This window comes from Hemiscyllium ocellatum, chromosome 23 (assembly GCF_020745735.1).
Source record: "Hemiscyllium ocellatum isolate sHemOce1 chromosome 23, sHemOce1.pat.X.cur, whole genome shotgun sequence".
In the NCBI taxonomy this organism is placed as follows: Eukaryota; Metazoa; Chordata; class Chondrichthyes; order Orectolobiformes; family Hemiscylliidae; genus Hemiscyllium; species Hemiscyllium ocellatum.
The window spans coordinates 40,185,380-40,203,413 of record NC_083423.1 but is presented as its reverse complement, the minus strand read 5'-3'; the positions used below and the strand labels follow the sequence as shown (position 1 = coordinate 40,203,413).

Sequence of the window (18,034 nt, the reverse complement as noted above, 5' to 3'; positions counted from 1 at the left end):
GCCCCAAGGGATATTGAGATTTTTATATCAGGAAGTCAATGTTGATCCTTCAGGTAGAATCAAACACACCCAGCTTCATGCATTTCTGTGTAACTTGAGAAGAGAAAAGTAAACATAGAGAAATTTGCAAAAATAGAATGATTGAACAGGGAATAGTCTTTCAATTGCAGGAATCTTCTTCTGTGTTTTTAAAGTTAACTATCAGGCTGTACAAGGCGACAGTATTGGATAGACCATATTCTAGTATACGTACGTGACTGAAGGTATGCAAACCAAGAAGGAGAAAGGGAATAGTGTTTAAAAAACTTGTGATTGAAAATGAGAGACTCCAGCAAACAATTGAGAATGAAAATACAAAATGTGGTGGTGAATGCTGATAGTTTCACGGTTTCAATTGCAAAATTCAAACCAATAAGGTTACCATATTTGATTAATATGTAATTGGTATTTTCTGTTTAATTTGAGATTTAAAGTTTACAATTCAGTACATTTTAACGTCACCTTTTCAGAAATCATTTTTTTAAAATATAAATTTAAGAAAGGTAAAAATTGATATCCTGTTTCTTTTACAGAACAGTACAGTACGGGAAAATTTTCAAGAATTCTTGTCTTTGAAAGGCCATCTTCTTGTGCAGAAACCCTTTCCAGATATTGTGCAATTGGGCCTTTGTCAACCTGATTCCTCTGAAGTGTACCGGCAGGCAAAACTGCAGGCTGTGGAACGAGCCAAAAAAGGGGCTGTATACCTGGATTGGATGTTAGTATCCAAAGGTGGTTTAATGGAAACTGAAGCTTAATTGAGCAAATATAATCACTGATATCCCTAATTTTGTCTTCGTTCCAGCTATACAAATAATTATTTCTGTACCACCAAATATTATTAGTTTATTCCCTATATTCTTACAGAGATTGAAGTTAATTGCATTGAGAACTTAATTTCCATGTTTTGTACTCTTCTTTGATCTATACACTGGAAGCTTCAATTCCGTCCTGACTTATTTATCTAATATTGATATCTATTCATGTTGCGTTATTCTACCTTCCTTATGAGAATAATTGTATATAGTGTTGTAGCGAAAGATATTTGCCTGACTTCTTTTCCACTTTGAACAGAACATCAGATAGTCTTATCTATGTTCATAGCAAAACATGTCAGCATGTAAAGGACATGCAGTTCCCTGACCCATCCCACAGTATCTCCACATAAGAGATGAAGGTCATGTTTTATTCTACAGATTGATGTCCTATTTTACTGCTTCTGTTATTCTTTGTATTCTATTTATTTTAGTTGTTGCAATTATGAGCCTTATGACATTATGTTTTGTGGCTATCTTTAAATTTAGGTAAATCAATTTAATTCAAGTAAATTAATTTATTTTAAGATAATTAAAGTTAAGGTGAGATCTGAATTTTATAAAGCAGAGCTACTTGACCCTTACAACTATTTTTTCTCAACTCTGGAAGGAAACTTTCCACAATAAATTACATCATTTGAACCAAAGTGATGTTGGAATAAGTGGTTTGAAACCACAAGATTTTTGTTTCCTTTGATTGAATGGAAACGATGTGCTCTTCAGAGCATAACAAGTTTTTGCTAGTTGAAACAGGGACCATTTAAGAACAGATTAGATGGGTGATTGAGGATTAGGGTTTGGGAAAAGAATAGGCATATGAAATTTTAATGAATATGTGGAAGTTAAACCCAACACAAATTGGGTGAGGGAAATGGCCTGATTTCTGAGCTGCAATTTTTATGTCTATAAATGTGTGAATGTTTATAACATGATTGTGATTGTTAATCCACAAGTGTGACCATGAACTCCATGGTGCTTGTCACTTTAATTCTGTGCTGTATTCCTATTCTGAAATCCTCAAATTTCTACATGGTTCCACTGAAGTTTTCCCAACTTACGGAACATTATCTTTTTAGCTGAAACCTATGCAGTGTCCTGGAATTGTTACGGATTTTAATAATTTTACTGCAAAGTTACTTTCACTTCCACTGAAGTGTTGAGATTACCTCAGTCTCCTTTTAGTTTCTTCCTGATATCATCCACCAGCCATTATAATTCTTCAGCTTTCTTAAAATCATACTTTAGCTTCACTGTTTTCCTCCTTTCTCTTATTGAATTTTGTTCATGTGATTTCTCTATGCTATTGATTTTAAATCCCATCTGCAAATGCCTAAATTCTAACATTCCTTGTTTCTAAGATCTATGTGCGTACACCCCTCAATGCTAGTTAAGTCCTGTGCTCACCATTTGTGATATTCTTGGAAATCCTTCCATCCTGCCTTTGCCTAACCTGTCTGTCAGGACGACCACTATTTTTTTTTCACTGAATCCTCAAACTGTAGTGTGTCCTAAATCTGATTTTGTGCTCTTCCCAATGCATATTTCTTCTCCATAGTACTTTTCTCCAAATCGATCATGGATTTTCCCTGTCTAATTTCTTTGACTTCTCATCTCAAAGTCTGCTTTTCCAACTTTTCAGCTTTGAGGCAGAATTAGTTAGCTGATTAGAGATGGTATGATTGATTGTGCATAACATCACCAGAAAATCTATTGCAATTAAGTTTGGGGCAGAAAGAGTCAAATGCAGGGATCCTGTCCATCAGCAGCAGCATGTCAGTTTGGCTCATCAGCAAGCCACGTGACACCTTGAATCCTGAGCCCATCACAATTTCATGGTGATGCAGCAGTTAGTTTGGGAGTTGCGCACCTTTCCTGCCCCTCTCTACGGCAGCTCAGCAAGCTCTCAGCAGAATCAGGCCTCCACTTCGGGATTAGCAGGGCCGTGCTGAAAGCTGTCCCACTGCCCTTTCCTTTGAATGTAATTCCTCCCCCTTTACCAAATCCCCATCTTCTGTTTCACATCCTCACTCATCGTTGGTCTGGGGTTCCTCTTGCAACATGGGCTATTGGTGGTTACGCCATCAGCGATTGGCAGCACTCTCAACATTACTGCTGGCACCAAAGAGCTGATGACATTTGACCAGTCAGCTCCCGGTGAGTGAGATTTGCACTCCAGAATTCCAGTCTCAGGAAATACCCAACAGTTGCCAGTATGAGGAGTGGCACTAAATTTCATTACCCCTATAGAAACGTACAAGGTTCTTAACACTTCTTGACCTGGTGTCCAAGAATCCTGTCAAGCAATTTGGCCCTGACCTCCCCACCTTATCACATCCACCTGGTGTCTCTCAACCTTTCTTTTGTGATCAGATCTTTGAAAGGTTTGTCTCCAAAATAAGGTGTTCTGCATTATTTATTTGATATTTATTTTTATTGTTTTGTTTGATGATGAATTTGCTTTCCCCACTTATAACTCCTGTAGACCCATTTTCCGTTTCTTGTTCCATTCCTATCCACTTGTGCCTTTCACCATCACCCCTTGTATCAGTTAATTTCTGTAACAAAGTGGAGAGATTATTTTTTCTTTTTTATTCCTCTTCCTTTTCCTTTGTACTTGCCCAGAATCCTGTTATACACTTTGAGATTCTAAAAAAAACTCGTTTTACCACAGCTGAAGTTCCCAACAGATGTGACACAGGAGATAGTAACCAGCTGTTCAACTTGATTTATAAATATGGTTTAGAGAGCAAAAGGAGTCAGCTGTTGTTTTTGCTACATATGAAAGTAGAAACCTTCGGGTGTTCATCTTGCTGACAAGGGTCGCATTAGGTTGTAAATCTCTTTCAGTTGTTTTAGAGATTATTCTGCTCCTTAAACTGCAGCACCCTAATATTGTACAGCTAAAGAATGTAGTGGTAGGAAATCACTTATTGATCAAATAAGGGTTTTTCTTTTGAGCTTCATGACTCCTGAAACTATGTACATCATAGCTTATCTTAAAGGTTCATCCACATATTCTGAAACTCTGTCTCTACATCTCCTATGTGTTTAGTTTTTAATTTTATTAATGTTGTTTGTTGAAACATTTAAGTAAAAATATTCCCCTTTAACTCAATGTACTTCTATCACCACCTTCTCCCAAAGTTCCTTGTTTACAGATTCAAGCACTTGAGAGATCTCACTGTTTGGCCATTCGAAATAACATAACTGGAACTCTACTTTAGCAGATGAAAGTAGTGACCGCATGGTGGTGCAGTGATTAGCACTGCTACCTTATAGTGCCAGGGACCCTGGTTCAATTCCACCCTCAGGTGATTGTCTGTGTGGTGTTTACACATTCTCCTCATGTCTGGGTGGGTTTCCTCTGGATGCTCTGGTTTCCTCCTACAGTCCAAAGATGTGCAGGCTAGGTCGATTGGCTTTTGGAAATGCAGAGTTACAGGGATAGGTTAGGAGTATAGGTCTGGGTGGGATGCTCTTCAGAGGATCGGTATGGACCCAATGGGCCAAATGGCCTGTTTCCACACCACAGGGACTCTTGATCCTGTGAAAGGAAAACAATAGGATTAATAGCCCAAAGACCACAGTACCAAAAGTATTGGTGGCTAGCAGGATTTTCACATTAGAATAAAGACAGCTGGATGCTCATTCAGAGGGTACCACTTACACATAACTGGCTTTTTCTTTCACGATGCCCCGTATTGAAATGAGAATCTGACAGTGCAAATCTACTATATGGTAAAGTTGCATCATCAAAGAGAAGCTGAAGAATATTACTGTTCCCTACAATAGCAGGACAATGGCAACTTGAGATTCTTCTGCCATGCTTTCAAAATTAGGATGAACAGAGGCATCAGGAAGGCAACAGATTCATTCCTTGAACAACATGCAAAGACCATGAGGGATCAACAAAAAGCTGTTCAGAGATTTCTGGCTGCGCAGGAAGATTTGCGGTCAGGATGTCAAAACTGCATCTGAAGGTACTGCAAATCTGCCGGACCGAAGGATGAGATGACAGAAACTTTAACTGCTGTGACTTTATCCTATGTCTGCGAAGCTGGGAAAAATTAGTTCTCCGACCTCTCACTTTAAAGGGCAACTATTGTTCTTGTGCTTTAGCAATGGTGAAGAATTTTCCTATCTATGCAGAGTTTCATGTTCTTGAGTTGTGAAAAGTTATCTCACCTTAGATGACCACATGCAGTGCTTTCTCAGTAACACTGTTGGGCACATAAATTATGAGTAGGTGTAGTATTCTCCTCACTCACATCTGGATGTGTATCACAAGAATTTTGATGGACCCTGAAGAGTTGAGGTCCACACGACTTACTTTCTGGAAAAGTGAAATGGACCTAACTGTAACATGTTATTAAATTCACCCACTGAATACTGTGTCCCCTAGTCAGCATTTCTGAATGACTAAGAAGTTCATTCTCTTCAAACATAAATGAAGAAGGATCATAAAGCTGATTAAACTCTTGAAAAACTGAGTAAGCTGTTTACAAAATGTCATCTAATCTTCTTGCCATGACACTTAAGCAGGCAGAGACAACTGTGGATGTCTTCACAAGCTGTGTTGTGAAACTTGAAACGATCAGAAAAAGATGTTGCCAGCGTTGGAGGGCTTGTGCTTTAGGGAGAGGCTGAATACGCTGTTTTCCCTGGACCATCGGAGGCTGAAGGATGATCTTTACAGACGTTTATAAAGTGGCATAGTGGCTCAGTGGTCAGCACTGCTACCTCATAGCTCCAGGGACCTGGTTCAATTCCACCCTTGGGTGACTGTGGAGTTTGCAAGTTGTCCCTGTGTCTGTGTGGGTTTTTGCCGGGTACTCCAGTTTCCTCCCACAATCCAAAGATGTGCGGGTTAGGTGGATTTTCCATGCTAAATTGCCCATAGTGTCCAAGGATGTGCAGGTTAGCCATGGGAAAATGGAGGGTTAGAGGGATAGGCTAGAGGGTTGGGTCGGTTCCAACTTGATGGGCCAAATGGCTTGTTTCTACACTGTATGTACTCTGTAATTTTATAAACACATTTTTCACGCAATTCATCACCACTCGCAGAACTCATAAATGAAACTAAGACTATGTCTCCACTTCTGAACGTACTCACCACAGAAATACAAATCAAACCTAAGACAATATTCGGTGCTTTCCACTTTAGATCTTAGGTTTCCAAATAATAATATCATGACTCTTCTTCACAGAGCAGATTAATCTGTCCCAAACAACTGTTGGATATTCTCTTATTAACATAAGTAAGATGAGTACCTTAGGTTTTGTCTATATTCATACTGGCCAAAATAACAGCTGACTCTTTTCCATTTTACACTATGTCTATAAATTATATCTTAATTCATTTTTTGTGGGATTGGGCATCATTGGCTGGTCAGCATTTATTGCCCATCCTTAGAACTTACAGTTCTAATCAAAATGTTTGAAATATTATCTCTCTCTCTCTCTCTCTCTCTCTCTCTCTCTCAATCTCTCAATCTCTCAATTTCTCTCTCTCTCTCTCTCTCTCTCTCAATCTCTCTCTCTCTCTCTCAATCTCTCTCTCTCAATCTCTCTCTTTCTCTCTCTCTCCCTCCCCCTCTGTGGCTCGCTCGCCCTCACTCACTCTCTTTCCTTCCCCAGTGGTGCTGATGACATGCTGAGTATTTCCATCATTCATGGTATTGTGTTTTTATTTTGGAATTCTCCCTCAACTATTGTTCTTTGCCATCCTATCTTCCTTTGGATGCCTTTTCACTATTTTTTCATCTGAGAGTTTGGTAAATCTAACCAAATGAGTCATTCAGAACTTTTTTACTGTTCAAAAATAGTTAGAACAACATGTTTTAAGTCAGTTCTTGCTATACGTTAATTAATGCTGTTAAATAACAGGAACAAGAAGACTTTGCAGAACTTGTCTCGCCTTGTTGTTCGACCTCATAGTGATGCTGTTTTTCATGCCTGTTTTTCTCATGATGGGTTGAAGATAGCATCTTGTGGAGCAGACAAAACGTTGCAGGTAAATAACAATCAACAAAATTGCATTATCTATTTTTGCGTTATTCTTGTACTATCCTGAGAAATGTAAGAAATAGAATACTAATACTCCATTCTTCAATAACTCAACTTTACTAAGCATCATGCTATATGCAGAGGAACCTCAATTATCCAGCATTCAGTTATCTGAATTTCGGATTATCCAGCAAGATCACAACGTCCAAGTGCTTGGCTAAATTGTGTTATTTGGCATTCAGTTATCCAAACAAAATACTCCCCGTCCATGTCATTCGGATAATCGAGGTTCCTCTATATTATTTTGTTCTGAGGAAGCGTCACTGGTCCTCAAACATTAACATTGCTTTCTGTGCCAGACCTGCTGAGTTTTTCCAATATTTTCTGTTTTTGCATATTATTTTGTGTAGTTTTGATCGGTACTACCTCTTGCAAGTTAGTATTGGATGAAACTGCATGTGTGACCTACGCCATGCCTTAACATTCTTTTGAAAGGGTAGTAAAGTTTTGTACTTTTTTTACTTGAAGCCTTTCTTCATTCAAAGTTACAACATTAAGAACAGACTCAGCTGGAAACCTTTTGAATTCCATGTTTCTTTAACATTCAACTGCACTGGTAACACTAGCGACAAGGAGCTCTCCGTAAACGTTGCTATGGAGCAAGGTGGTGTCATGACCTTGAAATGGCCTGAAAGCCAATCTGGATTTGTTAATCCAGGGGAAACAGCTTGACATGTGCACATTCCCATCTAAATCTCCTTAGAAAGGCAATAATTCTCACTCTTTGGATTTTTCCTCCTCCACATCCGGTATGAAGATTAGAAACTAAGCTAAAAAAATTGCCAGCTTTCTTTTTGTGTTAAACAGTTCAACCTGACTTGTCCACTTGAGAGAAAATTGGGAGTCTACTATAATGCTGAGCGAGTTGAATCACATGCAGGCCACGTTCATGACACTAAAGAATTTATGATACAATAGAATAAATCAAGCTATTTACTTATAATACAATTTTAAAAATTTGAAAAATAGAAAAAAACTATCCTATCTATCCTAACACCAGTATGCTACAGAACCCCGACACCAGAGAGATTTTACTTCTCTGTCACTTCCATAGTTTTGACTTCATTGTTTGTTTTAATTTTCAGGTTTAAAGTTCAATGGCCTTTTTTCCATTAGTCATACAACTGAGCTTAAATTTTCTTAGCTTTTAAAAATCTCTTCATGGTTCTACTCAAATACTTCTTGTCAGGATCTTGCAGCTAACTTCCTTGCACTGAGGTAACCTCTTTCCTAACTTGACTGAATTGATCCTTTCTCTTGGATAAACTGTTTAATGCATCCAGCTTTAAGCAGGACCGCTGTAAGCTGATAAAGAGAAACCTTACTGAGCTATGGGTTTTTACCCTAAACAAATGAAAGAAAATGTCCTTATTCTCCTGAACTAAAAACACGCTAATGCTGCTCAATGTTTACTCCGCTGCCATGAAACTCCCTAATACACACAAATTCCAATATCCCACAGAGGCTCCCTCTTTTTCATCCTGGTTTAAAAATAAAATCATGCCTCCTGAAATACTGACAATTAAATCCCCACAGACCAAAACCCAAATGTTACTAGTTAAAAATGCAAACTCTAAAGAAAATGATATTAATTAATATATACATTACATGTCTTACATCACACTTTGACTGCATGATAATGTTCCCTTTCTATAACGCACTGTTAATACCTTGCTCCATGCGGATTTTATATTGTCTGATTAGGTTCAAGGAAAGTGTTGAAGAAAATCCGAGACAATGAAATTTAGAGTAAATAATTCTGCAAAGTGCCCAAAAATTACATCTTGTGTTTCAAAATTCTCTCCTCAAATTATGAAATAGGTTTTTAAAAGTGAAACTGGTGAGAAACTTTTCCAAGTCCTTGGACATGATGATGAAGTTCTTTGTTGTGCATTTTCTCCAGACGACAAGTTTATAGCCACTTGCTCCTCAGATACAAAAGTTAAGGTATGAAACCAGCAGCAGAAGTGAGTAATTTGTTTTCTAAGTCATGTTTTCATGTTTACAAGCAATTTGTAATGTGTTCTGTGGAAGTATCTTACTTAATAATCTTCCATTAATAGGACAGTCTTCTCCACCTAGCTAATGTAAGTTCTTTTGTCTTAGGTTTGGAATTTATTAACTGGGGAATTGTATCATACATACCATGAACATAGTGAACAAATCAACTATTGTTGTTTTTCACATTCACCAAATAGGATTCTTTTGACAACCTGCTCCAATGACACCTATTTGAAAGTGAGTAAGTTGTGCTTTGAGTTTGGTTTGTTTTACCTGAAGGTTTCTATTTGTTATAAATGTTAAATCAGATCTTGTGACTTTGCTTTTAGAAAGTGCAATGATGTACTGTTTTGTAATTATATGTGCTTAAAGTGAATACATAACAGATTGCTGTGTTGCTATAGTGTGGAATGAAGAACCCTTTTGTCTGTAACACTTATTTCCTCTTCATAATGAGGAAATGCTTTCCATAAGCAACAAAGTTTCTTTTTGACATTAAACTTGTGCCTTATTCACTGACATATATCTGATAACTTTTTCCTAATATGCAAGTTTCAAAAGACTCGACTAACCCTAGCCTATTGATAGCAGGGCATGCCTTGATGAATGGTTTTACTGTCACTTATGATAACATGTATTTATTTGATCTACCAATGGATTTGCAGAATATATTGACCTTCCATCGTAGGTCTCTGGTTAGTTTAATCATAACCATTCCATTAAAATTTCAGAATTGTATGTTTAAAATGCATCATTTCTGTTACTGCATTAGTTTCTCATTGAACTAGCATCACCAGATAAATACTGCTTCACTCTTTGTGATCTGATGCATGTCGATGCGTAATGCAGTTGGACATTACAAGTTATTTTTGGTGGTGAGATGGCTGGATTCTTACCATCATACAATTCACTTGTAGTCTTTCTAGAGTCTACAAGAAATGTAGGGCAACTTTACTTTCTAGCAGTATTGCATGCATTTTTTACATTTAAGTTTTAGTTTTTGATGCACGAATTTATTTTACTACTTAATAAGCATGTTCCAGCTGTCTGTAGATTTAGTCTTGTGAATTTTTAGAGCACATTTATTACACTTATATCTTTGTTCGTGGATGTTATTTTAGTGAGAGCAATATATTGTGGAGTAGCTTTCATGAAATTCAGCCTGAGTTTTCTCCATTTCTGCTATTAGGTTTTTCAGAGGAAAAAAAAAGAATAGATAATGAAATTATTTTAATGTGGTACCACAATCCAAAACTATATTTTATTCACTTTTAATCTATTCATGTTACTTCTCTTCTGTATTTCACAGACATGGGACTTGAAAAGGACAAACTGTAGGAACACTTTGTTTGGCCACACAGATTACGTTAACCATTGCAGATTTTCACCTGATGACCAATATCTCGCAAGTTGCTCCAATGATGGGACAGTGAAGGCATGTACCATCTTAGGTGCTTTAACAATTAAAAGCTGAATTTTAGACTGTACATTGGAGAAGTGTTACGTGCTTTCAGTTAAAGCCTTTGAAATAACTGCATGTAGTGTTCCATTTAACATGCAAGTGAACCATTTGAAACCACAAGTGAATGTTTGTGCTTTCATATTTATTCCATAGGTGTTGTGGATACGTTGATTTCTGATTTGAAATATGGTTATGCTTTGCTATGATTACAATGGAAAAAAAATGAACACCATTATTATTAAACAGCATCTTTCCTCGTATTTATAAGGTTGGATTACAAAATTCCAGGGGTTACAGTGGAGATGATAACATACAAATAACAATTGCCAAAGATTGCACCTTTAAAAGCTCTTTGTGCTTCCTTCACCAACTCCTTCATGTCTAAATACAACACCCAGGATTGACTAAACTGTGTGCATTCTAGGCATTAAATTTAATATATAATTCTCCCACCATTCATTGGTGCTGCTGCATTTCAGATCTCGACTTCCAAGGTAGTTTCACTAGGGGGTGCCATAGCAAAGGTTTATTTAAGTATTTTTCCCCTTATATGTGACAGTTTCCTGTTCTTACATTTAAATTCAAAGTTTTATTTTAAAACTGTGTTTTGCACCACCCATTTCTGATACCTTGTGCCCTTTGCTCAACCACATGGCATCTGCTTTCACTTCTTTTTGGTTTTTGTTGCTCCACTTCCCACTTTAGACAGTGCTTTTGCAGCTTACGTGTACATTATTTATTCTGTCAAAGGATATGGATGTTGCTGGCCAGACCAGCATTTGTTGCTTATTCCTAATTGCCCTTGAGCAGGTGGTAGAGAGCAGCCTTCTTTAGCCACTGCATTCCTTCAGTGGTACATACGTCTACAGTGTTCCTACAATTGAAATTCCAGGATTATGACCCAGTGACAGTAAAGGAATACTGATATATTTTCAAGTCAGCATGGTGTGTGATGTGGAGGGGAACTTACAAATAAGAACATAGGAATAGGAGAAAGCCCCTCAAGCCTGTTCCACATGATCATGATTGAGCTGTAGCCTTTTGACCTATATCCCTTAATACCTTTGCTTAACAAAGATTAATCTATCTGCAGTTATTTAAAGTTAACAACTTGATCCTGCATCTGCTGCCATTTCTGGAAACGTGTTCCAAGCATCTACCCCTTTGTATGTAGAAGTGCTTCCTAACATATATCCTGAATGGTCAGGCCCTAATTCTCACATTATGCCACCTAGTTCTAGGATCTCCAACCAGTGGAAATACTTTAAATGCCCTGTCTTTCTATTTTAATAGCTTGAAGACTTCCATCAGTTCGCCCTTCAACCATCTAAATTCTAGAGACAAGCAGGTGTAATCTGTGTAATTTCGCCACATGATTTAACCTTGAAGTTCAGGTATCTGTTGGCCTTGTATTTTCAGGTGAAGCTTAAGGTTTTGAAAGATTCTGTTGAAGAAAGCTTTAGTGAGTTATTGCAGTGCATCTCGTAAGTGGTATCACTACTCTCCCACTATCAGTCTCCCACTTCTAAACATAGAAGGTAGTTGATGTGGTGCCAGTCAAATGGGCTACTTTGTCTTGGATGATGACCAACTTGAGTGTTGTTGGAGCTACACTTGTCCTGGCAAGTGGACCAGACTCATTGCTCATAACATATTAGCTGGCTTATTTGGCAGTTTCTTCAGACTCAGCTGCAAATCCTTCCAACTCCCTGCTTTCCGAGCTTTTCTATGCCAGTTTTCTTTCACTTATACAAGGAAACCAATGATGGAGCATTTCAGAGGAGGGGAGGAAGAAATTATTGGAAGAAACTTTTGGATTGTTGGTGGAAATTTCAGGGGATGAGCAGCCTGCAGATTCTCAGGGAAGTGACTCCACACACAGTTTAGGTGAGGAAAGCAATAGGAACCAGTGAAGCTGAAAAAGAATAATGTGAGCATGATGATATGGAATAAAGCACTGTAAGTGTACAAATCACAGGATAAACGATTGGGATTTTGGGAGGGTACTGAAGACAGGCAAAGAACAGATGGACCAGAAGTGGTTGTGTTCGTAGTATACCACTGGACAATGACTGCAGAGGAAGCAGGTTTTTTTGAGAGAAGAGAAATGGGAGTACATGGAATTTACAAGGAGAAACAGAAATAGGACAGAAGCCAAGGATAGAAATAATTCACTAAAGAAGACCATTAATGCCGATAGTATGTTGGCTATTCCTCGTAGGCAAGGATGATTGTATTGTGTAAATCTGATGATGGCTTATGAAGTTGAATTGGCAACCTCAGACCTAATGACGTGAAGGGCATTTGTTGTCATTTCTAGTTGTGTGTTATAGTTCATGTCCTGGCATGGTCCTATCACTGCTCCTGCTTTTCTTCTTCATTTTGCCAAAATTAGGTTTCAAAATGCTGGGATCCTTCTGATAGACTCTGCCTCTTACTGTTAGCAAGCAAAGTCAGGTTATAGTCCAACCAATATATTTGAAATCACAAGCTTTCAGAGCACTGCTCCTTCATCAGATGAAGTGAAGAAAAGTATACAGATGCAGAATTTTTAGGCAGAGCAATCAATGGGTAGGGATATCAAGATATCATACAAATGGTTTAAGTGGATAATCGAATGAGTCTTTGCAGGTGTGTGAGTAAAGTGTCAACAGCTGTGAAGAGGATGATCTGTAATCAAATTAATTGAGGCAGAGAGTTAATTACAAAAAATTTTAAATTAAGTTGGTGTTGGAGACAAACCAAACAGCTGGAATAACGTACCTAACCAAAGCAACAAAAAATCCAAAACTGTACAAGCTAATTAAGGTAGAGCATTCATAACAGGTTACCAAGGTGATGGTGTTAAAACAGAAACCTAAGGAAGTTTGACAAATACAGAACAGTATAGTGGGGTTACATGTAGCATGGCATGAACCTAAGGTCACAGTTGAGGCCGTCTTCATGGGTACGGATCCTGGTTCAGTTTCTGCTCAGCAATTCTACGTTGTTGTGTACCTCGGAGGCTGCCTTGAAGCACGCTTACCCAAAGATTGGAAGCTGAATGTCCTTGACTGCTGAAGCGTGTCCTTGACTGCTGAAGCGTTCCCCTGATTGGGAGGGAACACTCCTGTCTGGTGATTGTTGCATGGTGTCCATTCATCTGTTGCCATAACATCTGTATGGTCTCACCAACATACCATGCCTGGGGGCATCCTTGCCTGCGGTATATGAGGGAGACAATATTGGTTGAGTCACATGAGTATCTGAGTACATTGGCAAGATTTACTATTCAGATGTTGACACTTTGCTCACACTGTCCGACACTTTCAATCACCTGCGGAGACTTCTTATTCAAGGCTCCACTGACACGATTTGTACGATCTTTTGATCTCTCTGCATGTAAATTCTGTGTCTTCACTTGACTTGACGAAGGGGTAGCGCTCTGAAAGCTTATGATTTCAAATATGCCTGTTGGACTGTTACCTGGTGTCATGTGATTTCTGACTTTCTCTATCCAGTCCAACACTGGCACCTCCATCTCATGGTAACAAGCAGTTTCAGAATCTGAGTATGGCTTCTTCAAATGTAGATTATCCTAGTCTGTCAGTTTCGGTTGTTAAAAAGTCTTTAAAAGTTGGTTTGTTCACAGCTGCTATTGCAACACTGCCTTATGTTTTTGCAGCTATGGGATACCTCCTCTGCTAATCAGTGGAAGAGCTTTGATGTACGTGAGCGGTTCCAGAAACCAGATGCTGCTGACTATGATGATGAAGAGATTGAAATGCTGTTAAAGTGCTGCACATGGTCATCTGATGGCACTCAAATCATGGCAGCTGCAAAAAATGTTATCTTTGTAAGTATTTTCTGAATGTTTTATTTGATAAAATAGTGAGTGATCAGAATTGAAGTGTTTCATGAGTAAATTTGAAGTTGCTGCTTGAATAATCAGTTAAACAGTGAAAAATATTCTTGTAAATTTAAACCAATGGGATGGGTGAATTTACAATGGATATCTCAAAATATTGGCCACAAATTTCAATGGTTTTAAGCCCTTATGGTGGTTAGTGCATTGGTGCTCAATAAATTATGAAGGGAAGTGGAATCCTTTCTCTTCCTCAGTTTTCACTTTAGGCTCCAAGGTATTCCTCTTTTGTTTTTTTTATTTCCCCATTCCCTCTGGTATTATTCTGTTTCATAATTTTTAGTTCATAAGATATAGGGGCAGATGCTCTCTTCTTGAAAATAGCTGTATTTGATTTAATTTGTCATATACTTGCACTTTTAATTTGGTTTTTATGCTGCTCTGCGCTCTTTTTTGCTTCAACTATACGATTCAGAAATGAAAAAGTCAACAGAATTCATCGATTTTGTTTTAATCAACCTGTTCAGACATGACACAACTGTGGAGCAGATGAGATTTGAACCGAAGTAGAACTCAAAGAGATAGGAACGCTGTCACTGCCCCAGAAGAGCCCTTTGTTTGGAATCAGCATTGCACAGATGCTCCTGTGATTTACGCCATGGCGCAATTGTCCAGTTGTACGTGAAGTCAATAAGTGACATTCCTGACACTCCTTGAAACAGGTCAATAAAAATATAGGGCTCTGCTCTATTGTGCCCAACCAAGTCTTGGTTGTGGATACATGGTCCAGTGTAATTTGGCAGGAGAAATCCTCTTTTTTTTTTTGCCCCTTTCCCTAATACATAGGAGAAGAAATGTACCATTCAGCCCATCAAATCAATAAGGTCATGGCTGATCTGATAATCCTCAACTCCACTTGCCTGCTTTTTCTCATAACCATTGATTTCCTTACTGATTAAAAACCTGTCTATCTCAGCCTTGAATACACGTAATGACCCAGCCACAACAGCCCTTTGCAGTAAAGAGTCACTCCCCTCTGGTGCTAGACTGTTCTGCAAAGGGCAAAAACCTTTCTTCTTGAAATTTCATGTCGCCAAAGAACCTTGCATGCTTCAATAAGGTTTCTCCTCATTTTTCTGCACTCCAGTGAACATAGGCCCAACCTACACAACCTCCCCTCAAAAGAAAATCTCTCTGTGTCCTGGATAAACCTGATGTGGAGGTCCTGGTGTTGGACTGGGGTGAACAAAGTCAAAGTCACATGGCATCAGTTGTAATCCAACAAGTGTATTTGAAATCACAAGCTTTTGGGGCACTGCTCCTTTGTCAGGTGAGGTCAGGTAAACCTAGTGAACTTATCCCCTCCATACCACACTGCTGTAATATATAAAAACTTCACCATGATGTGACAAAGTTAGGGTACGAGGCTATTCCTTTAAATCTAGACATGACATATAATATGCCCAATTTGCTTCTATTGAGTCCAAAATAACTTCTGAGAAATGGATGCAATGCAATGGAGAAGTAATACTATTCCTTTGCTTTTTTTTCTTGAATACCACTGCATTCAATCTTCAACTTTAGTTGGGCTTGCACCTGACTGCATCTGAATAGGGTGCAGAACGTAAATGAACGTCAAAGTCAGAATGCCTTTGCACTCAGATTTCCTCCAAAAGTAGCCTTTGAAAATCCTGGCGCCACTTCTTTTGGAGTTTAGGTGACATCAGGCTTGTGTTATCAAGATGACTTTTATTTTTGGATTTCTTGAATAAAAATGACTCTTTCTGCTTCCGGATGTTACACTTGATAATGCTTATCTTCATTACTGCACCACTCTTGCCTCTTTTGCAATTTAGCTTTGGAGACGGCCATGGAATGTAGACATAAATTCCCTTCTCAGCAGCTGACACCATTCACTTAGATCTCCTGAGAGACTATTTCCCTATATCAGAGAACAGTCTTCTAATCAGAATGGAGAGTTACAGAGCACGCTGCACACATTATAAACGCCAGTGCTTTAGAGAAGGATAAGTGTGAATTCTGAGGGGATAATGATCAAGCAACCTGCTGTGTCAAGATGGTTCCAAGCTGCTTGAGTTTTTTTTTGTCCCTGTTGCATCCATTCTAATGAAGGTGGCGAACAAAATACATTCATTGTAAAAGAAAGGCTACTTGATAAACAAAACCTAAAAATGGATTCCTAATGTAGTGGAGCTGCTACATAGGTGTGGCCAGTGATTGCTCTTGGCCAAAACAGGAAAGGGCTGGGTTAGGGGCTGCCGGGAGTGTGGGGTGAAGGTGAGGCTGCCTGTCACAGGGGCCCACACCTTAGGGAAAGACAAGAATAAGACAAGTCCAGTTCGTGCTGATCTTGCTACATGGCCTCTTCTGGAACCAGGAGGCTATGCTGCCAGATACTGCAAAGCTGTGGGTGTGGCAGTGGATCCGAGAAGGGCAACACAATGGCTGGAGAGGGCTGGACAAAAAAGTCTCCACTTTTTTTTTGGAGGAGCAAATCTTCGGACCCACACAGTCTTCTGCTGTTCTCTGACAGCCTTAGCCTCCCTGAGTGCATTCTCACTTCAGGCTAGCCTCAAGCAGTACCGTCATGGACACCACCTTGTTTGTCACTCCACAAATGCACAGTTTGCCTCTTCATGCATGTGCACTTTTGGTGCCATCTGCAAGTAGCATGAACAGCCAACTGAAAAATGAAAAAGACAATGAATTAGGTGAGGGGTAGCAATATAAAAACTAAATGTTTTGCTAAAAAATACAGGTAGTTGAGAAAGAAAAATGAAATATCGAAAGAAGGGAAGTGGGGGGTGAAGCAATTAAGTGAAGCAGTCAAGTTTTGTTATAAAGAGATTATTATGTAAGAATTGTTGGCAAAAATACAAAATCTCACTACAAAATCTCTGAAAAATTGACATAGAAATACTGTTTAAACATAAGACGGCCAAAAAATTTGTGGAGGAGATGCATATGAACGCGAGAATTAAAATCCAGCTTCTTTAAAAGTAATTGTCCCAGTTTTGCAGTCAGTGGCAAAGGAATAACACTCCTCATTAGCCTGCTGACAGCTGCCCACACTTTTCATGAGCTGTTGAACAGCAACTGCGAAGTGTTCGAGATCTGTTTTAACATAGCACCCTCATCCAAAGGGGATCTGTAGTGTTTTCTTTAACCAGTCAAACTGCAGACTCCTTACTGAGGGCCACAAAAAAGGAAGTACAAACTTAAATATTCAATTCTGTGTAAAATGTACACAAATCAAAATAGAAGGGAAAGAAAGATTGGATTAAGACAGATTAATGACAGAAAGGGAAGTTGTAACAAAAAGCTTGCAACAATAATAAAATTCTGAAGGATTCAGTCTCAATATCTGAACAATTATATTTTCAGGGTCAGGGAAATTATTTGGCCATTATAATATTTATCACACCGTGAAGAATGCATTTACAACTGAATGTGCCAGGCATTAACGTTCTCATGATTAATTATAAATTCTGGCCCTTGTATTATAAAGCTTAAGTCTTCATAGAACATAGAACAGTACAGCACAGAACAGGCCCTTCAGCCCACAATGTTGTGCCGATCACCGATCCTCATGTATGCACCCTCAAATTTCTGTGACCATATGCATGTCCAGGAGTCTCTTAAATGTACCCAATGACCCTGCCTCCACAACTGCTGTTTGCAACGCATTCCATGCTCTCACAACTCTGTGTAAAGAACCTGCCTCTGACATCCCCTCTATACTTTCCTCCAACCAGTTTAAAACTATGACCCCTCGTGTTAGTCATT

The 18,034-nt window shown here is 38.7% G+C and overlaps 1 protein-coding gene across 5 annotated transcripts in view; it reads left to right on the top strand.

The window, feature by feature from the left end:
- The window catches only part of apaf1 (apoptotic peptidase activating factor 1), a 196,665-nt gene that overhangs the window by 65,708 nt on the left and 112,923 nt on the right, over positions 1 to 18,034 (top strand). For 4 of the 5 annotated variants that reach the window (XM_060842926.1, XM_060842922.1, XM_060842924.1 and 1 more), the window contains 6 exons: positions 573 to 757; positions 6,741 to 6,867; positions 8,742 to 8,867; positions 9,027 to 9,158; positions 10,231 to 10,356; positions 14,048 to 14,218. In XM_060842926.1, the coding sequence (XP_060698909.1) occupies positions 573 to 757; positions 6,741 to 6,867; positions 8,742 to 8,867; positions 9,027 to 9,158; positions 10,231 to 10,356; positions 14,048 to 14,218 (867 nt within the window). Of the gene's footprint in view, positions 1 to 572; positions 758 to 6,740; positions 6,868 to 8,741; positions 8,868 to 9,026; positions 9,159 to 10,230; positions 10,357 to 14,047; positions 14,219 to 18,034 lie in introns of those variants that run through there. The other variant, XM_060842927.1, reaches the window with a different exon arrangement.